Source organism: Psammomys obesus, unplaced genomic scaffold, assembly GCF_907164565.1.
Source record: "Psammomys obesus unplaced genomic scaffold, mPsaObe1.curated_primary_1811, whole genome shotgun sequence".
NCBI classification, from domain to species: Eukaryota; Metazoa; Chordata; class Mammalia; order Rodentia; family Muridae; genus Psammomys; species Psammomys obesus.
This window is the reverse complement of record NW_026585698.1, coordinates 2382542-2406674: the sequence shown is the minus strand read 5'-3', so window position 1 is coordinate 2406674 and position 24133 is coordinate 2382542. Positions and strand designations below refer to the sequence as shown.

At 44.5% G+C, this 24133-nt stretch overlaps 1 protein-coding gene across 2 annotated transcripts in view; it reads left to right on the top strand.

The window, feature by feature from the left end:
- The window catches only part of Tet1 (tet methylcytosine dioxygenase 1), a 66300-nt gene that overhangs the window by 23223 nt on the left and 18944 nt on the right, over positions 1 to 24133 (top strand). For both annotated transcript variants that reach the window (XM_055598855.1, XM_055598854.1), the window contains exons 3-5: positions 13598 to 15800; positions 18653 to 18743; positions 19254 to 19347. In XM_055598855.1, coding sequence (XP_055454830.1) covers positions 13598 to 15800; positions 18653 to 18743; positions 19254 to 19347 — 2388 coding nt within the window. The remainder of the gene's footprint in view (positions 1 to 13597; positions 15801 to 18652; positions 18744 to 19253; positions 19348 to 24133) is intronic.

Below are 24133 nucleotides of genomic sequence, written 5' to 3'. Positions count from 1 at the left end.
TTTTTTTTTTTTTTTTTTTTTTTTTTTTTTTTTTTTTTTTTGACAGTTTCATTCCTTGTACATCCAAGCTCATTCTAATAGCCTGGGCTCCTCCTATACCTGCAATCCTACCTTGGCTATTCCACAGCTAAGATCAAAAGTGTGCATCAAAACCAGGTGTGATGGTGCACTGGCACAGGCCTGTAATCCCAGCCCTCATGAAGGCAGAGGCAGGCGGATCTCTGAGTTTGGGATTAGCCTGGTCTACAAAGAGAGTCCAGGACAGCAAGGCCACATGGAAAAACCCTGTGTCAAAAAAAAAAAAAGTGTGCATCAATACAGTTAGGAACAGCTTTCAGTGATGAAATAAAATTATTGTTGTTACTCTTATTTTGTTGTTGTTTTTGTTTTTTGGTTTGTTGTTGTTGTTGTTGTTTCTGAGATGGGTTTCTCTTTGTATAGCTCTGGCTGCTCTGGAACTCACAAAGATCTGCCTGCCTTTGCCTCCCAAGGGCTTGGATGAATGGTGTATGTCATTGCCACCGCCACCATCACCTGGTTCAGGGATGAAATTATTGTTTGCGGTATTCATAGGTGATAAAGGCTACTGTCCCATCCTCCTTGCTGTCTGGGTCAGAGTCTCTTCTTAACAGGCCAGTATTTGGTTTCTCTGTGTGGCCTTGGCTGTCCTTGACTCACTTTAGCCCAGGCTGGCCTCAAACTCACAAAGATCCACCTGTCTCTGCCTCCCAGAGTGCTGGGATTACAGGTGTGTGTCACCTCGCCGACTGTTTGTTTGGGACTGGATCTCTACATAGAACCCACTATGTAGACCCAAGATCTCCTTGAGTTTGAAGGCATGTGCCTCCAAGACTGGCGGTCTAATCTATTTATTTCTGAGACAGGGTCAGAGGCCAAGCTGGCCTTGGTCTGGTAGCACCACTTCTGCCACAGTATGCAAACCTGGAATTACAGGCGTGAGTCAGCCAGTTTGTGGCTTTAGTTAATCTCCAGATGACTGTAAGTCAAACTGCAGTCAGATTGCCACAGCTTAGCCTAGACGGTGGAATGTGGACCAGACTTCAGTCTTCCCTTATCTGCCTTCGGTGCTCCTGTGGCCCTCTCTACCTTATCTTACCTGCAATGACAACAAAAAAGAATTCCAACTAGGGGAGCGGGAGATCAGCCCCTCGGGCCCATTCTCTTCTCCAGCCCTGGGTTCTGGCAGCTCTGAGGGAAAGAGTTACCTCTGGTCAAGATAACAAAATAAGTGCATCAAGTGTCCTTCGGGCGTGTCACAGGAAATGCACTCCACAAAATACCCTGTGACTCCTCAGACTAATGCATAGGTTTGCTAAGGTCAAAGCTTAGTACAGGGGTTGGGGATTTAGCTCAGGGATAGATAGCAAGGACAAGGCCTTGGATTCTGTTCACAGCTACAGGAAAAGGAACGCTCCACCAGGTAATGCCACTTAGTGTAGGTGGGTTTTGTTTTGTTTGTTTTATTTGTGAGACAGATGTCTCAGTATGTAGCTCTGGTCCTGGAACTCTGTAGACCAGGCTAGCCTCAAACTCCCAGAGATCCACCTGCCTCTGCCTCAGGAGCACTAAGATTTAAGGTGTGCATCACCACCGTATAGCTGTTGTGGGAATTTTCAAAACAAAGTGCATATGTGCCATGCCTACAGGTGTTGTGTTTGTGCATTCATTCTAATGTTGTTGCTATTTTCATCTGTTTTAATTGCCAGATTACAGTTGGGTGTATTTATTGGGTTTTTCTTTTTTTGCTATGAAAATTTGAGTCTTAATACTTTTGAGACTTGCAATGATTAAAAAATGATATTCGCGCTAGGCAGTCGTGATGTGGATCTGTGAGTTTGAGGCCAGCCTGGCCTACAGAGTGAGTTCCAGGACAGTCAAAGCTACACAGAGAAACCCTGTCTGGAAAAAGAAAAACAAAATGGTATTCACTTTGATCTGCAGGTGGAATGATCATTTTCAAGTACATACTACATACAAAAACATTCACATTGTAAATACAATGTAGAAACAATTCTGATGAAGATATAATGAAACACTGATCATCTCCATCCCAACCTGGCTTTGTACGTCTTCAGAGCACAGAGATCCATCTGCCTCTGCCTCCTGAGAGCTGGGATTAAGGGTGCGGGCCACCAGCCCGGCGCCTGCTGATCTGTATGCACATAGGTATTTTGGCTCTTTCACCCCACACTCTCTAAGTGGAGCAGCACTTTGATGGACAGCAATACTGTTAGTGGTATTTTGTTGTCCTGACGCATGGTCTCCTTGCAGCCCACCCTTGGGAATCACTGTGTTGCCTAGGCTGCCCTCAGACTTAGGGAACTCGTCTTGGCCTTCGAGTACTGGAATTGCAGGTTCCGGATCGGGCACCTGACATGCCACCATTTTATTGCTTTTGAGGTAGCGTCTCAGCTACCCTGGGTTAGACCTTCACCTTGATTACAGGTGTGCACTGTCTTTTTCTTAAGCTACCTGGACTGGACACCCCCTACTTAATAGCTTTTTTAGCATATATTTCATATCCCAAACATATAGGCCTGTAGCTTTTACTATATTCACACTTGTGTATTTGTCATTTCAATCAATTCAAAAATCTTTTTATTACCTCCATCACCTTTACTCTTGCTGCGTGCAGGCCTCCTGTCCACCTTGACTCTTGGCGGTCACTGACCGACTTGTCTGGCTTATGGATTTGCCTCTTAGATATTTCATATAAACGCAATCATACGAATCCTGTCGGTTGCTGTCTGTGTGTAAATCAAGCGCTTGTAAGGATAGGAAAGACGGAGAATTGTGAGTTCATGTCCAGCTTCCAGTATACTCTTGAAAAAAAAAATCACAGGGCCTAGAGAGATGTCTCAGGGGTTAAGAGCACTTCCTGCTGAGTTCTCTTAACCACCTACAGCTCCAGTTCCTGGGACCCAGTGCCTTCTCCTGGGCTCTGCTAGGATTGCAAAGGTTCACCGCTGTACATCTAAACCAGGTTTTTACACGTTGTTTTTATGCCATTTGCCTTTGGGGGCTTTTGAGACAGTTTCTCAACATGAAGACCTGGCTAGTTTCAAACTCAGAGCTGCCTGCCTCTGCCTTCAGAGTGCTGGGATTAAAGGCCTGTGCAGACATGCCTGGCTGTTGCCTGCGCCCTTTTTTGTTTCTTAAAGCGTGTGTGAGTGTTGCCTTTCAGTAAGTGTGTGCCACGTGTGTGCTTGGTGCCTTTGGAGGGCCAAAGAGCATGTCATCTGCTGGGGCGGGAGCCACAGATGGGTGGGAGCCACCACGTGGGTCCTGTGCAAGAACAAGTGCTTTTTACCTCCTGGGCCACCTCTGCAGCCCTCGGTGTCACATTTCAGCAGCGGGGCACTGACAGTTACTGCAGTTCACTCTTGTTTTCACTACAGTAATTTGTCCCCTTTTGTTCCAGGGCAGTGTTCCATTGTTAAATATATGCTACGTTGTGTTTATCCATTCTCTTTTTGATTGGCGTTTGAATTGTTTCTTTCCCCCTATGAAGAAATCTACCGTGAGCATTTTTATTCAAGGCTTTACTTGTGGAGGGACAGAACATATGCTTTCGTTTGTCCTGGATAAACGGAGGTGGCATTGCTGAGTCACCGCGATATTATGACTTTCCACTAGCAATAATGAGTTTCAGTTGCTGTGCAGCCTCTAACGGTGGGACCTGGCAGAGTTTGCCTTTAGTCATTCTAAGCACAGCTACGTCATTTTAATCCTTAACCCACTGTGTGCTTCGGATCTGTTGTTTTTGAGTCAGGGTTTTATGTAACTCTCCTGGCCTCCGATTAACCTTATAACAGGCAGACATCAAAATCCTGATTTTCTTGGCTCTTCAGCTTTTTTTTTTTTTTTTTTTTTTTTTGACAGGCTCTTATTGGCCAGCTGGGAAATCTCTGTAGACCTGCTAGCCTCTTACTTGAGGCAGCTTTTCTTCCTTTGTCTCCAAACTCCTCCGGCTACAGGTGGATGCCAGCATGCTTGGGTTAGGTTAATTTTTGTTGTCGTTTTTCTCTGTTAGAAGGGAGGATCTCACCAACAGCCCATGCTAACCCTGATTGCACCACCCTCCTGCTTGAGTTTTAGGAATGCTGGGTCTGCAGTTAGGAGCTCTTATGCCTTCCTCACACTGTGGTTCAAGAATATGCGCTTAAAACAGTATTATCTGTCATGCATTTCATTATTTTAAAATTTATTTTGAGATCTGTTTATGTAGCTCTTGGTGGCTCTGAACTTGAGATTTTTGTCTTAGCCTTCCAGGTACTTGGATTGCAGAAGATCTTAGCTCTATGTTTGAATGTGAGTGAGTGAATGTATGAATGATTTTAGGATGGTTCTTATTTGGAATCCCTTCCAAGAAGGGGGCTTCTTTTTCACTTTTCCTTTCCTCTGATTAGATTTTTTTCTTCTTTTTAAAATAGGCTGTCACTGTGAAGCTTAGGATGGCCTAGAATTATCTGCCTTCCTTCTGTTGTAGACTTCAGAGGTTCATGGTAGAGCCATCAGAATAGCAGATGGATATTGAATTTTGTTTTGAGGAAAAGTGTGTCCTCTCTTTGTAGTCTGGGCTGACCTGAAACTCACTGTGTGTATAGCAGAGGCGCGCCTCGAAACTCTCAACAACCTCAGTGTCCTGTCTCATCCGCCCCACTGTGGGGTTTTCAGTGTGAACCGCTGCATGACCCTTTAGAGTGTACAACCAGAGAAAGTGGAGGTGCTAGATCTTGGCTTAAGTGTCTATCACATTGCTTCTCTGTAAAACTGGTTTCCTTGTCGGACACGATCAACATGGAAAGTTCCAGCTCTTGGGGTATGAATGAGGTCAGGGGACAATTTTCCTGTTCTTCATCTATTAGGGATTATGAATGGTCTGGAACTTTCTGCATAGGACAGGCTTGGCTTCAAACTCACAAAAATTCAACGGCCTCGGATCAAAATGTTTGGACACAATACCTATCTGTGTTGTTGGTTTTCTATAGAATTAGGAAGGAAACCCAAGGTCTCCCTGCTCTACCCCAGTTGTTTCATTAGCCAAAGAGAGATTTGCCTTGTGAGGCTGCATGGGATGCTGGGACAGTGTAGTCTTCTGAGAGACAGCCCTGCTCTACCATCCTGGCACTCACAGTTGGAGTAGCTGTGGTCCTCTCAGCTGGCTCCTTGCTAACATTCTCAGCCTCTAAGCTTGAAGAGCAATGTTGTTCTTCTGCATGCCAACCTAATTATGAACTAATTAGGAAGGAACAGGATGGAGACCGGGCAGACTGTTCAAGTTCAATGCCAAGGTGCCTGAGATGTGAGGCTTCCCACTCTTTTGATGTCTCAAGGTCAACATGACTTTGTAGAATGTGTAATGGGATTATTTCACTCCCCCTCTGCCATTTTTTTAAAATGGGTCTCCTATAGCCTAGGATGGCCTTGAACTAGGCTTCTCCTAGTTCCACCTGTAAAGTGCTGGGGTTATAAGTATGCAACAGAACAACTGGCTATCTGGTGTTTTGTGTGTGTTTAATTATTATTTAGTGTGTGTGTGTGTGTGTGTGTGTGTGTGTGCGTGCGTGTGCGCTTGAGAGCGCGCGCGCGCGCGCACACACACACACACACACACACACACACACACACACACACACGCAAGCACAGGGACCACAGGAGAGGGTATCAAATCTCCTGGAAGTGGAGCTTGCTGTGTGGCTTGCTGCTTGTCACTGTTTCAAACGCCTTTCCAGCAGCTCTGTCTCTGAATTTCAGCCTTTATCGCTGTAGCCACTACAAGCCCTCTATCACCCAGGTATTGCAATGAATCCATGAATCCTGGTCTTTTGAGCCAGATCTTGCTTTCTCATTGTAATGGTTCCTTGGGTTTGTATTTGTTTTACATTTTATTTATTCTTGTTCTACTTATGTGTGTTTTATGTTTGTGTACCAGCACCCATGTGCATGGATACATGCTGGCTGACCTGTGCTGAGACAACATGTGGAGACCAGAGGACAATTTTTAGTAGTTTTACCAAGGTCTTCAGAGTGGGTAGCAATCACCTTTACCCACAGAGCCTTCTCAGGCCCTCAGTATAATTGTTTCTAAGTGTGGGTTTTAGCGCTGTGTTTCATTGCATGTATTCGTAAGTGTGTGCTTACTTCCCTTTTCACAGTTTGTAGTGGCCAACTCATTTACTAGCTCAACCGTTTGATTTGGGGGCTTGTTTTTGTTTTTTGGGTTTGTGTATGTATCTCTGGCTGTCCTGGCACTCACAGAACTCCACCTCTGCCTATGGAGTGCTGCCACTAAAGGTGTGAGCAGCTACGCCAGGCTGGATTTTGGTTTTGATTCTCACTTCAGGGCATTGAATCCTGGGCCTGAGAATTAAAAAAAACAAACAAACAAACAAATGCCAGGCAATTGCTCTCCTGGGATGTATTGCCATACCCATATCTTGGGAAGGCTTCTATGCAGGCGAATTTCCTAGCCTGTGGGCTCACTGCAGGTAAAGGCCTCTGTCCTTCAGCTCCTAGTGTCTGTGCGACAGCTCTCTCCCAAGCTCATGTGCCTGAACCTGAATGAATTTTGAGAATAAAACAGGAAGGGGCCTTGGAGGACAGACTTCATGGTTAGTGAGTAGCTTGGCAGCAGCTTGTGTTCTTGAAAGTTTGATTCATTTCTACTGTCCTCATCTCTGTGGTCGGCAGCACACCAAAAAAATCTAGATGTGGCCAGGGAAGCCTATTTGGCAGTGTTCCAAGAAGAACAGGATAGACGTGTGTTGGGGTTATGCCCCAATTATATAACATCAAAGTTTGGTGAGACACTCGTGGTGAGAATCAACAGGATTGGGAGTCCTTCTTTGATCTGTCATGTAGCCCAGGCTGCTGCTGTGGCCCCGAAGTTCCTGGGGGTCCTGCCCTGCCTCCCGAGTGCTGGGATTACAGGCGTAGGCCAGCACCTGTGGTTTATGGGGGCTGACCCTAACTGTCTCTCCTCTCCTCCACACCTCCCACCTTGCTTCATTTTTGCACACAGTCTGACTTTGTGCCCCAGGCTGTCCTGAGACAAACCTAAGTGATCCTGTAACCAAACTGACATTGTTTTAAAGATGTTTTAGGGTAATCATGCATAGCAATTGAACATATGGAGGCACAAGTCCTCCATCATCCCGGTTCATGAATTAAGACACATCTCAATCCCGATCCAAATCTCTAAAAATATTGTGTATACTTATAAAAAGAGTTATTTATTTCCTGTGTATGGGCATTTTGCCTCATGTATGTTTGCCTGGTGCTGGGAATCAAACCTGGGTTCTCTGAAGGAGCAGCCAGTTCTCCTTAGCTGCTGAGAAAGCTCTCCAGCCCATGTTTATTGGTTTTATTGGGGATGCTTGCTATTGAACCCAGGGCCTTATGTTTACGACGCAAGTGCTCTACCACTGAGCTCTTTTACTTTTCTAACTTTCTGGTTTTAAGATGGCATCTGTTGCTACTGCATCAGAACAATGCCGGGTGTGGTAGTGGGCACGTGGACTCCCAGCAGTATTGTGTGGTCCAGAAGTCAGAGTGTTGCCTGTGAGCATGGTGTCTGAGTAAAATAATAAAAAAAAAACAAAAACAAAAACAAAAAAAAACAATAACTAGAAATCCAAGAAGTGATCCTGTATTCATTTTTTTTTTCGTCCTTGTTATATATCCTTTGTTTTTATTCCCTTGAAGGTTGCATTTAAAATAAAGCCCGTTCATGGCATGGCCAAGGATATAGGACCTGCACCATGGAAAGAGACAGGGCAGCGGGAGAGAGGGGGAAAAGAGCAAGCAACGGTGGTGGAAGGCAGCAGGTGATGTGACTCTCAAGGGAATAATAATAATTAGAAAAACAATATGCCATATTACTTAATGTAAAAAGCCTGCCTTTTGAGATTTGTTTACTTTAGTTTTTGTTTTTTTAAGCTGGGTCTCACTATATAGCCCTGGCTGTACTGGAACTCACTATGTAGACAAGGCTGTTCTTAAACTCAGAGATCAGCCTGACCGTGCCTCTTGAGTGCTCAGATTAAAGGTGTGCACCACCGAGTGTGTGTGTGTGTAAATGATATTTTGCGCTTCCAACGTACAACATAAACAGAATTGCATGTTGTACGACACAGGAAATATGTGGATTCAGTTCTCCCCAACATTTTGTTGTAGGGATGCAACTTGGGTCACCAACTTGGACACAGTCATCTAACCTCATCTGGTGAGACGTGACAACCAGAGATAGGGTTTTATTTGTTTGGGTTTTGTTTGTTCGTTTGTTTTGTTTTTGAGACAGGGTTTCTCTGTGTAGCCTTGGCTGTCCTGGACTCACTTTGTAGATCAGGCTGGCCACGAACTCACAGAGGTCCACCTACCTCTGCCTCCTGCATGCTGGGATCATAAGCGTGTGCCACGGCACCCAGCTCTTGAGATAGGGTTTTACATGGTACAGACTGACCTAGAACTTACTACATGGTGGAGGGTGGTCTTGAACTACTCCTCAGTGCTTAGGATTGCAGGCATGGCCACCATGCCCCATCCGTGTTTTATTTTATATGCCGAATTTGAAATGCTTTCCTCGGGTGTAAGTTTCATTGCGAGTATCACAGGCTTCATATTTTTAAATTAAAATATTTGGCTAGGGATGTAGCTCAGTTGGCAGAGTGCATGTTTAGCAACTACAAAGCCCTGTTGACTCCCAGCATTACATAAAATGAGGTTTGATGGCACATGTGTATAATTCCAGCATTTGAAGGTGGAGCCTGGAGATTTAGAAGTTCATCAAGGTCCTCATTTATGTGCAGAGTCCTCAGCTAGAATCTGATACTTTTTAGGTGATTACAATTTTGAAATTATGTGTAAATAAGTATATTGATTTAGAATATGATCTCAATGGATCCCAGGTGTTTCTAGTGTGCAGTTCGTTTTTTCACTCTGTGTTTTTTGTTGTTGGTGTTTGAGGCATGGCAATTGCCTGCTGGCCTGGGATTGCCTGTGGAGACCAGGCTGGCCTTGGGCTTGTAGTTACCCTCTTCTCTTTGTCTTTGTGGTGATGGATCACAGTGTTACAGACTGCGGGTTTGCTTGGTTTTGTTTGGAATTTTTGTGACAGGATCATCTACATATCCTGGTCAAGCCTTAAACAACTGGCAGTCTCTTGCCTCAGTCTCCAGTATGCTGGATGATCGGGGTTCACCTCAGCCCTCAACTTTGAGAAGACTTGAACATATAGAAAGCCTGTGTGGAGGAGCAGGCTGGAGCCTGAGGAGGCACTGGTTTTTCTGTTGGGAATTTGTCAACACCATCTCGGTGCTCGTGGTGGCTATTTTGTGGAGCTTCTGTTCTCAGAAAGCAGGAATAAGGAGCCCCATTTCCCCTTTAAGAGTTGCTGACTGGAGGCTTGACATTGTATGGACGGGATGCAGGGGAGGCCAAACCTTTGGGGCTCCTGCTCTTGTTATCTGATGGCTTTCAAGATGGAATTTCAAGGCATTCCAAGGTTATCTTTCATCCTGCTGGAGAATGCCATGGGGGGAGCATTAGGGGAAACAAGACTTGTTGGAGGTCAAAGTCCTGAAATCCTGAGGAACATTTAGGCCCTATTTAAAAGGAAAATACAGTTTGGAGTTTGTTTCTTAGTAGTGGAAACCCAGGGTTCCATCCTAGCTCTGGGAAGTTAAACAGGTAGGTAGATAAGATAGGTTGGTCACTCTAGCATCTGCACTGGGCTCCATAATAAAATCTTATGGGGCAGCCTGGCAAGCTTCCGGAGTTTTCACAGTCTAAGTATAAACTGTGATTTATGGAACCAGTGTAGAGCAATTGAGTTATGTATCCCTGGCTCTCCTTTAGCCCAGTGCAGTTCGGGCTGGCCTTGACTCCTGCTCCCCTTGTTGGCTGAGTGCACCCGAGTAAGTGCAATTGGGAGTTGCCTCGTGGAGTGGTTTTTTGTTTGTTTGTTTGTTTGTTTGTTTTGTTTTCCTGTCCCCCCCCCCCAGTTTTTGTTTGCTTTATAACAAAATAAATGTGCTGTTTTCAAGATCAGTGTACTGTCACATGCCTGGGAGCCCAGCAATTGGAAGGTTACTAGGAATTTAAGGCTACCTTGGCTCAAAAATGGATCATGTCTCAAAAACATTAATATGTCCTATGATGAAGTGTTTTGAATATCAGTGTATGCAGTTACATGTGAGAGTAACTTTTATTTTATTTTATATTTTTAGTTTTTCGAGACAGGGCTTCCCTGTGTAACCTTAGCTGTCCTGGAATCACTTTGTAGACCAAGCTGGCCTTGAACCCCCAACAAGCCTCTGCCTCCCTGAGTAACTTTCATTCTCTTAATGTAACTGTCCTCTTGGAGGCTTATTGCCTCTGTCTGCTAACCTAGAAAAAGAAAACCCTCCACAGTTTCATAGGTACATAAAACACTCATGTTGGAGGATTGTATTCAAGTTCTAGACATCCATGATAACAGTAGGTCTTCTAGGACTGAATAAAATTCCCACTGGAGCTGGAGAGATGGCTCAGCAGTTACTCTTCCAGAGGACCCTGGTTCAATACCCAGCACCTACATGGCAGCTCACAGCTGTCTATAACTCCAGTTCCAGGGAATCTGACAGCCTCACTCAGATGTACATGCAAGCAAACCCCTCCCACTCCTACTGTGTATGAGTACCATCTTTTCCTGATTCCTCTGCTGAGCAGTGCCAGGCTGGCTCCTTATACCTTGGCAATGGTGACTAGAGCCACAGTAAACATGGAGGATGTGTGGGCATCTCTGTTGGTTTAGTTTTCCTTCCTTACTTTTATCACATTTAGCTATGTATTTGTGTCTTGACAAAGCCAGGCTCTCTCAGCAAGCAGCTCTACCTGACCCTCTTGACTGCACTAGGTTCTTTGGAAGGCATAGGTCATATAACTGGCTTATAATGGGAATGCAAAGGTCATATAACATGTTTTCTCCTTACTAATTTTATAGTGGCAAGAAGTTCCTTTGGTGTCAGCAGGGAAATGAACTCACTTGATGAAAGTCTTGAGGCATGCCTGGAAACTATATTGAGCCTCAGCTAGCTTGCGCTTTCAGGGTGGTCCTCCTGCCTCTGCCTTCAGAGTGCTAGGATTACCAATGTGGGTAACCACCCTTGGTGTAAAGGAGTTGGCAGGCTACATATCTGAGAGCTCAGGAGATGGCTGTGCACACCTATGATCCTGTAATCCTCAGGGAGGCAGAGGCGGGCAGATCTCTGTGAGTTTGAGGCGAGCCTGGTCTACAAACTGAGTTGAGGACAGCCAAGGCTACACAAAGAAACCCTGTCTTGGCGGGGGTGGGGTGGGGGGGGAGAGTCTGTAGTTAAGAATCAGGAGATTTCCAGGGTGACTCTAGTGAGCAGGAGCCACCAGATTTGATAGTCACTAGGCCTGATGTGCCAGCCACCAGGCACCAAAGAATAATAGAGTTTGTGCATGTGGAACACTCTGGCACTTGGGTAGGCAGCAGCCTTTCTGTGGTGTGTGTGTGTCTGTCTGCGTGTGGGAACGTGTATGTGAGTATCAGGGGCACTGTGGTAGGTGTAGGATCCGGCCTGAAGCTGGATTTACAGGCAGCTGTGAGCTGGGCACTGACCATAAACTCTCTGCAATAGCATTACCTGCTAACTACTGAGGCACCTTTTCAGCTCCTTTGGTGTTTGGTGTTTTGTTTTGTCCCTCACTCAACTGTTTCTTTGAGGGAAACAATGCTGCCTTAAAGCTTGCTTTAGGAAGGATTTAGCATTACCGCTGCTGTGGATATAGAGCCGTGGCAGAGGAACACCTGAACTGTATGTTCTCATTCCCCAAAAGAGAAATTCTGTGAGGTTAAATGTTAGGGTTTTTTTTAAGATCTGTTAAGTGTTATCTATTATAGGTATGAGTATTTTAAATGCACTCCATGCATGCCTGGTACCAGAAGAGGGAGGTGAAGTCCTTGGAATTAGAGTTACAGGTGGCTATAAACCACTGAGTCTTGAAAGAGAATAATGATAATGGGGGGGTAGGCCAGCAGCAGAGCCCTTGCCTAATGTGCACCTGGTCCCAACACCCTCAAGCTTACTGTTTTATTTATAAAAATCTCAAACACTGGGCTGTAGCATGATGCCCTTGCCCCAACCCCCATGCACACCACCATTCAGAGACAAGTGGGGAGGGGCCTGCTTTTTACATGCGACAGCTCAATTTTTCAACAGAATTTTAATAAAAACAAGCATCCAGCTTCGGCTCTGAGCACACACGCAACAGCTCACACTATCCTGTGCTTCCATTTCCAGGGGTTCAGCACTCTCCTGTACATGTGTGGTGAGCCTACACACATCTGGCCACATACATACATAAAATACATAAATATAAAATAAGCAAGTAAGGTTTTCAAAAGCCTTAATTCACATACATGCATGAATATAATATAGCAATTGCTAATTATAATGCGCAGTAATTTGGACATAATTACTGGTGTGAACATTTCCTAAAACCACTAAAGCTGAATGTGCATGCAGCACACATTGCATGACTCAGAACTTCCAATCTGCCCTGTGTGTACGAATCTTTGCCAAAGAGAATATGAGATTCATAGTCATGTATTTATAATATTCAACCCCTAAAAATAACCAAAATCTCTACTGGTGTGGACTCGAATGCTCAGTGAAATGAATGAACTACACTTACACATAGTCAGTGAGAGGAAGTCATATAAAACATGGTGCTAATCTCAAGAACAGTGGTTTGCAGGCTGAGCGATGACGATCTCATCGCCTGTGGAGATCTCATGTGCCTGTGATGTGGTTACGGGAAAAATTCAACATGCTGTGCACATAGGATCGTGCCACACCCCCACCCCTCGGAGTGCTGTGCATTGACCTCAGCCCCCACACATCCTCTGCAAGTGTTGCCTACTGAACAGCAGTATTATTTATTGGGGCTGGAGAGGTGTGTCAGCGGTTAAGGGCACTCACTGACTACTCTTCCAGAGGACCCGTGTTCACATCTCAGCACCCACATGACACCTCACAACTGTCTGTAACTCCAAGATCTAACACTCTTACATAGACATACGTGCAGGGAAAACTCCAATGCACATGAAATAAAGGTAAATAAAAATTTTAAAGTATATTGTGTATCAATTCATAGAGCGGTTGGGTCTCTCTTTGTAGCCTTGGCTGGGCTGCGTGGCACACAAGACTTAAGTTGGCCTTGAACTCAGAGGTTTATCTGCCTCTCTGCCTTTCTGGGATTACAGGTGTGAGCTACTATGCATAGTTTAAATGGGGGTGGGGAGGCTGAGGATTAGGTCCTGGACTTCACACATGCTATTAAAGCAGTATCTCTAGCCTCATTTAAGTGCTATTGAATTGCAGAATTCCAGCTGGCTGTAGTGCCCTCACCTGTAATCCAGTCTTTAAACAGAGTCCAGAGCATTGCAGCAAATTCCAAGCCAGTTTGGATACACAACATGATCCTATCAACAAAAAAGGGAAGAAAGTGTCTTATGTAGACATTTCACCAGGTAATGGGAATAATTTCTGTGCTTACTTTACAGACAGACTCTAACAACAAACTAGTAAATGGCCCCAAATCAGAATCCATGGAATACAGTACCTGTGGCCATGGGGAAGAAGAGCAGAGACTGGATTTGATCACATATCCCCTTGAAAATGTAAGGAAAAATGCAGAAAGCATGACGGGAGTCGAGGTGGAGAAGTGGACGCCAAACAAGAAATCCCACTTAGCGGGTCAAGTCAAGGGAAGCCTCAATGCAAATTTAACTGGGGTTGAAAATTCCCAACCCTCTGAAGATGACAAGCAACAAACCAAACTTTCTCCGACGTTTGCACAGACCATAAGAAACGGCATGAAAAATGTACACTGTTTACCCACAGACCCGAACCTTCCACTTGACAAACTGAATCTTGAAGAATTTACCAAGGCATTGGAAAAGAACTCCTCTAAATTGCTGACTGACCCCTCAGACCGCAACGATGTCATGAGCTCCGTCACTTCCGAGGGGAGCTGTGATCATGTCAAGGGGACAGGGAACATCTTGCTTTTCCAGAAGCCTGGCTCAAATTGCAGATCTGGTGCTGAATCCGCCACCTTTAATAATCATCCCAATACACACAGGGCTGGTGGTCAGCCTCAGACCCCTGAGAAGGTACTCAGAAAAGAACCCAAAGATGGCTCTCCAGTTCAGCCAAGTCTTTTATCCCTGATGAAAGACAGGAGGTTAACCTTGGAACAAGTGGTTGCCATAGAGGCCCTTACTCAGCTCTCAGAAGCTCCATCAGAGAATTCCTCCCCATCCAAGTCAGAGAAAGATGAAGAAACAGATCGGAGAACAGCTAGCCTGCTTAACAGTTGTAAGGCTATCCTCTATTCAGTGAGAAAAGACCTCCAAGACCCAAACTTACAAGGGAAGAGTCACCGTGACACTGTCTTCTTCAATGGCCAGAGCAGAGTGTTCAAGTCGCCTGATAGTTCAGCTTCTAACCGAGCACTTACAAAGTCACAAGGACATTCAAATCCACCCACAGCTGATAGAAAATGCACTGCTGGGGGTAAAGCTCCCCTCGGAAGTCCTAAGAATTCACATCCATTGCCGGCAGAAAGTCATAATCTAGAAAACTGCAGTCAGGTACTAAATAGCAATCAAAATTTGAGTTCCCACGATCTGTCCTGCCACGATGCTCCCTACAGTCAAATTGAAGAAGATGTCGCAGCACAATTAACCCAACTTGCATCCGTAATTAATTACAACCACATTAAGTCAGAGGTCAAGGATGCTGAAAGTACAGCAGAGAGCCTTGTTGCAAAGACTGTACAGCAGAAACATAGTCAGGAGAAAGGCATGGCACAGCAGAAGCCACCTTCAAGTACACAGAGCAAACCTAGGGTGCCATCAGCAAAGCCAAAGAAGAAGACCCAGAAAAAAACAAGACCAACCCCATACACAGACAAGCGGAAAAAGAAACCCCCAGTCCTCAGCCCTCAAGAAAATGATCAGAAGAAGCAAGAGCAGCTGGCCATCCAGTACAGTAAGATGCATGACATTTGGATGTCATCCAAATTTCAAAGGTTTGGCCAGTCTGGTCCACATGATGTTCCTGTTCTGTTGGGAACTATTCCTATCTTTGACCAAATATTAAAGCCAGTGGCTCATAATAACACCTCCTTCCAACACAATAAGTTATTTCCTCCTCTCAGTCAGATAAAATTTACAAGATGCCATGAGTTGGCAAAGGAGAAAGTGAAGGTTGAACCATCAGATTCTCCGCCAACATGCCAGTTCAAGTCGGAATCCAGCTGGCAGGCATGTGCGGAGCCAGCAGATAACTCTCAGGTACAGCCAACAGTGAATGTCAATCAGAAGGTGCAGCCTCTGCCCCAGTCCCCGAACCAGGGTGCTAATGTGACGGCTGGTGCTGCTCAGACACAGCTTCATCTAGGCGCTCGAGAGAACCTGGTGCATCAGATGCCACCGACGCTGCCTGGTACCTCTCCTGAGACACCCTTGCCAGATCCGGCGTCCATTCTCAGGAAAGGGAACGTGTTAAGCTCCAACGGAGTTACAGTTGTTACCGCAAAGCGGGAAGCTCAGACATGGAGCGACGGGCCGTTGGGTGATTCTACCGCGCACAGCGCACAGGCAGATTTCAATGAGAGTGTCATGAACTTCCTCAGCGAGCCTGCAAAAAATCTGCTAGCCGGAGTGAGTGACATGGAAGACCCAACCTGTCACTGTCTTGGTAAGCGCTCACTGGTGTGCATGTTTTCAGATTCAGCTTTTTTGGGGGTGGATGGGTGGGGCATCTTTGGCCCTTGTTAGCTTAGCTAAGATGCACCAAGTGTTCCTGCTTTTCTCTTGACATTTTATTTATTTCGCCCAGAAAAAAAAAAAATGGAAATTTCAACTCATAAACTGGGAAAAAGAAGCAAACTTTTTCAAGTGGAAAATACACTGAGTCCTCTCACGTGGTTCATTTTCATGACTAAGAATGAATTTCCTCAAAGCTTAATTAATGACATTTGCTTGTTGCTCTACCTACATTCAAAGAAATTTCAGCCCGAAAGAATTCCATTTGTTTACTGATTGATTTTTGTGAGGTGGAACGTGAGTGTAGCGGCACTCTCCTGTATTTCCAGCACTCAGGAGGTGGGGGAAGAATCATCTTTGGCTACCCTTCAAAAAGGGCCAGATGTGGTGGCCTTTAATCCTAGCACTTGGGAGGCAGAAGCAGGTGGACCTCTGAATTTGGGGCCAGCCTGGCTTACAGAGTGAGTTCAGGACAGCCAGAGCTCTGTTACACAGAGAAAACCTGTCTTGAAAAAAAAAATCACGTATTTACATTATGATTCATAACAGTAGCAATTACAGTTATAAAGTAGCGACTGAAACAATTCTATGGTTGGAGATCACCACGTGAGGAACTGTATTAAATCATCACAGCGTTAGAAAGGTTGAGAGTTACTAGGTGCTGTTTCTGTGCTTTTTTTAAAAAAATCACCTATCTATCTATCTATCTTGCATGCCTGCATGCTCTATCTTCATGTAAACCTGCATGCCAGAAGAGGGCATCAGACCCCAGTATAGATGACTGTGAGCCACCATGTGGTTGCTGGGAATTGAACTCAGAGTCTCTGGAAGAGCAGACAGTGCTCTTAACTACTGAGCCATCTCTCCATCCCCTGTTTTATGTTCTCAAACACAGAAAAACAAAAGCTCTGTCATCTGAGTGACATCGCATAGCTGAGGCGCTTGCTTTCAGGATAGTGTCAAATAGAGTAAGGCAGCTATGTTGACACATTAGACATAATGGGGACTGCCTTGCCATGTACAGAATCCCTGGCCCTTTCCCACTGGCTGGAAGCCATAGTGCATGTATATAACTATACTTGACAGAATCAAAAGTAACTGAAACTACTGCCAAGTGCCCATGGCCAGACTCACCCCGCTCTGAATCACTAATGAGACCAAGTCTTTTCCAGATACCTTGTTAGGAAAGGGGCTAGAGAGATGGCTCGGGCTTAAGAGCACTCAGTGGTCTTCCAGAAGACCCAGATTTAATTCCAAGCACCCCATGGAAGCTCACAACCTTCTCTATAACTTTAGTCCCATCACCTTTCAAGGCACCTGCACTCATGTGTACATAGACACCCACGGATGATTAAAATAAAGACTGGGGTCGCCCTGGGGTCATCCCTTGCTTTTTTTTTTTTTTTTTTAATTGCAAATATTCACTTGCTTGCTTTAATGCTCCTTCCCTTCTCCCCCCAGTACTAGCAATTCTACCTGCAGTCTTGGATGTGCTGGGGAAGCACTATGTATCTGAGCTACATCCTTAAACCAGAGTAGCAACTTATGTAAAAACAGCGTGGCCAAAAAATATGAAACCCAGAAAAGCTTCAGTGACAGGTGATCATAGAGGCCAAACTGAACATAGTGTTCCCAAATTTCACAAAAATTCAAAACAAATTAGACATACAGACAGGTACATACCTGGTGGGCATTTAAGGATAGCCAGGGCTACAGACTGGATCTATGTCTTGTTCCCAGAATGTCTCAGCCTCTTTTTTTAGAACATAGCACTGTTGTTGGTTTAATTTACAGAATTTAGGTCTTTAAACGCTTTTTTCAAGTGGACATTTGGTTGTGCATTTTAACAGGACGTTAATCATTGTATAAGGCTGGCTGGCCTGAACCCTAAAACACTCTTCCAGTTCCTCTTCCCAGGGCCTAGTGTTATAACTGTGTATCTCTAATCCGAGCTAGTGATATAACTGTGTATCTCCAATCCGAGCTAGTGACTTGCCTTTTGCAGTCAGGTCCCAAGTGTTTAAGGTCAGCTGTCTTGTAATGTAGTCCAGGCTTGTTATTGTCTCAGTGTCCCAAATTTGTCAATACCCACACTTGAACTTTCCTTTTTCACGTAAAAAGTTTCAGCGATACTAAAAGTTTCTGGCTATTGTTCTAAGAACTATTGTATTTACTATAAACTCACCTATAACTTATTGCCTATGTGCAGGTGTTAAAGTTGTATCTCTGTTGATAGTGCCAATAATTGCAACAAGTAACTTCCTTGTATACTTTTATTATAATAAAAAACATACTTGTGTTCATGTAGTAGGGTAAATTATATTATCAGAATCACTTTAATAGGCTACCGAAGCTGGGCTTTTCAAATTTTTTGCTCTTTGTTAGCAGTTATTATAGGAACCTACAAAGGCAGAAGAAGAAGTGTGTAATGCCAGCACTGTGGCAGGAGGGGCAGGCGCAGCAGGAGTTCAAGGCCATCCTTGGCTATTAGGGAGTTGAGGCTCTCCTGAGACCTCGTCTTAATAACCGTTAGTCACATTAATTTAAAAAGGTAGAAAAATAGAAGACGAAATATGACCCCCCTTAAATTTTTTTTCTGTTCTCTCCTTTGACTGGTAGAAGTATTAGGAGCCAGAAGATGGCAACAGGAGCTAGTCCAAATCCAGGACCTGTTGTCTCGTACTTTAAAAGTCAAAACTGATCACAAAAAAGAAAAAAACAAAAGAAAAAAAGCCCCTGTGCTACTTTGTAAAACTGGGTCTAATAATCTTATTCCTTCCACAGATCGAGGTACACAAAAAGACAAAGGCCCATATTATACACACCTTGGGGCAGGACCAAGTGTTGCTGCTGTCAGGGAGCTCATGGAGACTAGGTGAGGAGCTGTGCTTCCCTGCTAAAACTTCCTTCACTGTGGACCTGGGTCAATGCAGAGAAAAGGTCTTGGAGTGGTCATGAGGTGAATGGAGACGTTCAGGAGTGTGAGTTGGATGATGCTTAGGGCTCAGTGAGACATGCCTTCCTGAGTCCTTCCTCCCAGGAGCAGGGCACTGGAAACAGTGCCCTCACACAGCCATCAGGAACATGTGATTTTTCTGTTACTTTCCAGTGGTAGAAGCAGCTCAGTTGACCGCCACCAACACTTTAACTCTAACTTCCCAGTGTGCCCGAGACTTGTGTTGAGGCCAGGCTATTTTTAGAATGATCTTAAAGTAAATAGAAATGGGCAACAAAAGCAATGTGCCACATGCCAGCCAGTGTAAATTACATGTTTTTTTTAACTGGCGTTCATGTGTCTTCAGTGCTTTTAGATTTCAAAACGTGGGGGCTTTGAGTTCAGATTGGCATTAATTAGGCCCACCTCCCTCCTGTGTTCTATACTCAGGTATGGCCAAAAAGGAAAGGCAATCCGAATCGAGAAGATAGAGTACACGGGGAAAGAAGGCAAGAGCTCTCAGGGCTGCCCAGTCGCCAAGTGGGTGAGTACCGCTGGGAGACTTTGCTTGGTGCTTTGGAGAATGGATTTTGTCTCATGTGTTACATTCAGAGGTTTTGTCTGGGCAAAAATGGAGACTTGGGAAACTTGCCGTGTCCACAGGAAGCTAGGAAAGAAGCTGTGTGTCTTGATTAGGTTTTGGACTTCAGTGGCAGGATGTTGTCAGTTAAGAAAAAGAATAGCCCTTCCCCGTGGTCTCACGGAGTGCTTTTAATAATTTGGATCACACATTTGCTCTGGAGGTTTTGTTTATATAATTATTGAGTGTTTACATTTTTTCAGTTTATTTGCTTAAGAGAAAATATACATCAATAGATTTTATTGCCCATGAGACCCTACCTCCAAAAAAAAGGAGAAGTTTCCTTTCAAAATCAAGTTGTCGCACATCTTTACTCCAGTTTTGCTGTGCTTTGATAATGGTCTTGTCTTGCCTCCCTCATTTTGCATGAATCCTTCTAGAATATTCCCATTAAGATGAGACAGCTGGCTGAAGCTAGGCCTGGCACGGTGGTGCACCATTTCAGCCTGGAGTTCAGGTCATGCTGCGCGCTATGGCATGTGGGTTAGAAGAAGGGAGGATGTATTAAGTGAAGGAATGCCAAGGACACCCTACTGGTGCTAATTTAAAGTTTTATTTACTTGGGGAGCTAGAGTCTTGCTTAGTAGAGAGGAAGCAAGTACAAAGGTCTTTGGTTAAGGGGAAGGGAACCTAAAAAAGAGGGAGGGAGCAGCTACCATCCCGGAGACCACACGGTGGGTTACGAGAGCCAGCTCTCCCAGCTCGACCTCTGCGCACATAACACCACAACTAAAATAGTAGAGGGACTCAGCCGGATTCGGAAGGTGACGCCGGGCCTGGAGTGGTTTTGTCGCCGTAGTGAGCAGTTGTGTATTTTGTGTACTACTGCAGCCTTTGAAGCATCTTTCCTTGATACAGATAGATTGTCTGGTTTCTAAGTAGAGTTTTTAGGAATTAATTATTAATTCTTCTGCTACTGAACAGACATCACTTTTAAAACTTAAACTTAGAGCAGAAAGACTTATTTCAACTAGTTGTATGTGGTGGCAATTCATGTGCTGGAGAGCTCTGGCTGCCTCTAGCCTGGATCCCACCATGAATTTCCACCATGGGAGGGAGAGTGTGGCAGTCACTCTGAAGCATGCTTGCTGGATGCAGAAGTATTTTCCTGGCTTTTGTCGGAGAGCTTGTGCCTTGTCATTGGCAGGGTGTGAGAGGCCAGTCCAGCTTAGAATTAGATTGCTGTTGAGCCAGATCAGATTTTCATACGTGTTCCACAAGCTCTCTTACCAAGTCAGCCGTCTCTCCAGCCCTGAGGGTGGTTTATTACTATCATGGGATGTGATTGAGTTTGGTGTAGAGTAAGCCAGTTAAATCACCTTGCTTAGCTTCCTATACAGATACCTATATATATGCCTGCCTGTCTTCAAGTCTGTTTCGGGGCTGTACCACTGTGCATGTCCAAAAAAGGTGCCTCCTTACAAAATATGGAGCCTGTGATGTCTTTCTAATAACAATAGCCATCTTCCTTAGTCACTATTCTATTGCTGTGAAGAGACACTGTGACCATGGCAACTCATATATATTAAAACAAACAAACAAACAAAAACCACATTTAATTGTGGCTGGCTTACAATTTCAAAGGTTTAGTCCATTGTCATCGTGGCAGAGAACATGGCTGCATGGTGACAGGTGCTGTAGCAGCAGCTGAGAGTCCTGCATCCTGTTCTGTGGGCAGGGAGAGAGAGACTCTGGGCTTGTCACAGGCTTCTCGAACCTCCAAGCCCACCCCCAGTGACACACCTCCTCAGACGCCACATCTCCTAATGCTTTCAAATAATGCCACTCCCTGTTGTTCAAACATTAAAATGTGGGAGCCTCTTGGCAGCCATTCTTATTCAAACTACCACACCATTATATGAATCACTTAGTAAATTTAGTGCAACAGATCCTATTAGTAAAGCAGGAGTCACATAGTCAAAACACCCATGTGACTTTAATTTACCAAGGCTTACTAACATAAAGTTCAGTTTTAAAAAGTCATCTATTTGTTTATTAGAATGAGTGCAGCTCACATCATTTCTGTGTTCCACTGTACATGTGTGTGTGTGTGTGTGTGTGTGCGCACACTTACAGAGGCATTTCCTGGGTTACACTGAACACTCTTTGAGACAGAGGCTTTCATTGGCCTAGCACTGCCAGTGAGCTCCAGATATATTCCTTTCTCCAATTTCAGTGTTGGGACTACCGGTGATGTCACTCCTGTTTGTTTTTTTACATGGGTTCTAAGGACTTGAACCCAGGCCCTCAAACATTTCCACATTAGATAACCTAGTGTATCTAATAGCAAATATTACTTTTCTCAAATTTCATGGCTGGCTGGTGGTGGTACACAGGTGGTTTTTTTGTTTTTTGTTTTTTGGGGTTTTTTTTGTTTGTTTGTTTTTGGTTTGGTTTGGTTTTTCGAAATAGGGTTTCTTTTTGTAGCCTTGGCTGTCCTGGACTTGCTTTGAGACCAGGCTGGCCTCAAACTCACAGAGAACCACCTGCCTCTGCCCCCCTGAGCGCTGGAACCACAGGTGTGAGCCACCTTCGATCAGTTCAGGTGTGGTATACACCAGCACTCAGGAGGCAGAGACAGGTGAATCTCTTTAAGTTGGAGGCCAGCCTGGTCTACAGAGTGAGTTCCAGGACAGCCAGTGATACACAGAGGAACTGTCTCAAAACAAAACAAAAAAAACAACCAACCAAACTGAGCAGGGTGGCACATGCCTATAATACCAGCACTTGGGGAGGCAGAGGCAGGCAGATCTCTGTGAATTTGAGGCCATCCTGGTCTACAAAGCAAGTCCAAGACAGCCAAGGCTACACAGAGAAACCCTGTCTCAGAAAAACAAACAACACCCCCCCACCCACACACACACGAACACAAACAAAACCCAAACCAAGCCAACCAAACAAAGCAGGCTGAGCAGGCCAGTAAGCAGTGGCCTCTACTTCACTTTTTGCCTCTTGTTCTGCCTTTATTTCCTTCCCCTGCCTCTTTTGCTGCTGGCTTCTAACCTGAAAGCCAATTGGACCCATTTCCCCAACGTTTTTAGTCATGATCTTTATCAGAGCAAAGAAAACAAAATAATACATATGGTTACCGTCACAGGATTAGATGTACAGTCAGTGGAACAGAATTAATAGTTCATAGATAAGCCTTCAGTGACTTTTAAACAGGGTGCACGCCAACATGATCATGGAAAAATAGAGTCTTACCAGTCAGTGTTTCTGATATGGCCGGGTAACTGTATAAATTATTTCTTCAAAAGAACAGCTGTAGTGCAAATGTCCTAAGAATAAGTAAATCCACGTATGGTTGCTGACACTTGTAATCCTGTCAAAGAGGTACAAAAATTGGCAGTTCAGGGTCCATGTTGATTACCAGTCTCTCAAAGCAGACAAGCAAAAGATAAGCTCCATCAAAATTCAAAGGTTCTTTTTTTTTTTTTTTGCTACAGAGACCACTACTAATAGAGAAAAGAGAACTGACAGGAATGGGAGAAAATACTTACAAATCATGTCTTTCATAAAAGACTTCTATCATGTGCATAAAATTAAACTGAACTAAGCCTTTTCCCTTTGCCACATACAGTATCCAGATGGTGAAGTATGGCAGCTTCTCAGTGGCCTTAGTGTTCATGCACATGAAAGGCACAAGAAATTCCCCTCAACACTGGAAGGCAAGAACTAAACAGGAAAATAAGAGAAACAGGTCCAGGAATGTCACATCATCTGACACACTGTGTGACTATATGAATGAAGCTAGGGCTGGATAGGAAGCTCCGGGTTTGCGAGCTCTGGGTGTTCTTCCAGAGGACCACATCCAATTCCCAATACCGTGCGGTGGCTCGCAATTGTCTGTAACTCCAGTTCCAAGAGCCCTTTTTCGGGTGATGGGTGTACTGTATTCACATGGAGCAGACAAACACAGAGGCAAAAACACTCAGGCCTAAGAATGAACATTAATTTCTTTTTCTATGTTTTTTTGTGATCAACTCAGGCTATTTGTCTATACATTGTCTATACAGTCCAGGATATCTTCAAACCCTCTTGCCTGTGATGACCAGATACTATAATTATAGACACAGCCATAGGGAACAAATGTGTTTTGCGTTGGGCTTTGGCTTGGTTTAATTTTTTCATTTTGATGAACATATTTTATTTTTGTTAGTGTGTGTGTTTGTACATACATATATGCTAAAAAGGGAAACTTCAATCTATCATGGCTCCTTCCAACAGACCCACTGAGCTATCTTTTACCCTTCTTTCTAACTCTTAATTCATTCATTTGATGATTCTTTTTTCTTTCTTGTTTTGTTTTTTTTGTTTTGTTTAAGGCAGGGTTTGTCTGTGTAACCTAAGCTGTCTCGGGACTTTGTAGACCAGGCTGGCCTTGAACTCACAGCAGTTTGCCTTCCTCTGCCTCCCTGAGTGCCCAGCCTATTTGCTGTTTCAAAAAGCTTTATTTTTGCCAAGCACAGTGGTGCAAACCTGTAATCCCAGCACTTGGGGAAGCAGAAGCAGGTGGATCTCTGTGCATTCAAGGGCAGCATGATCTACAAAGTGAGTCCAGAATAGCCAGGGCCACACAGAGAAACCCTGCCTCGAAAAACAAACAAAGCTTTATTTTTACTTGTTCCAAGATTTGGAGGAGCTCCAGGGTGGTTACAAAACTGCCTAGTGGCTTTGAGAGGTTCAGGTG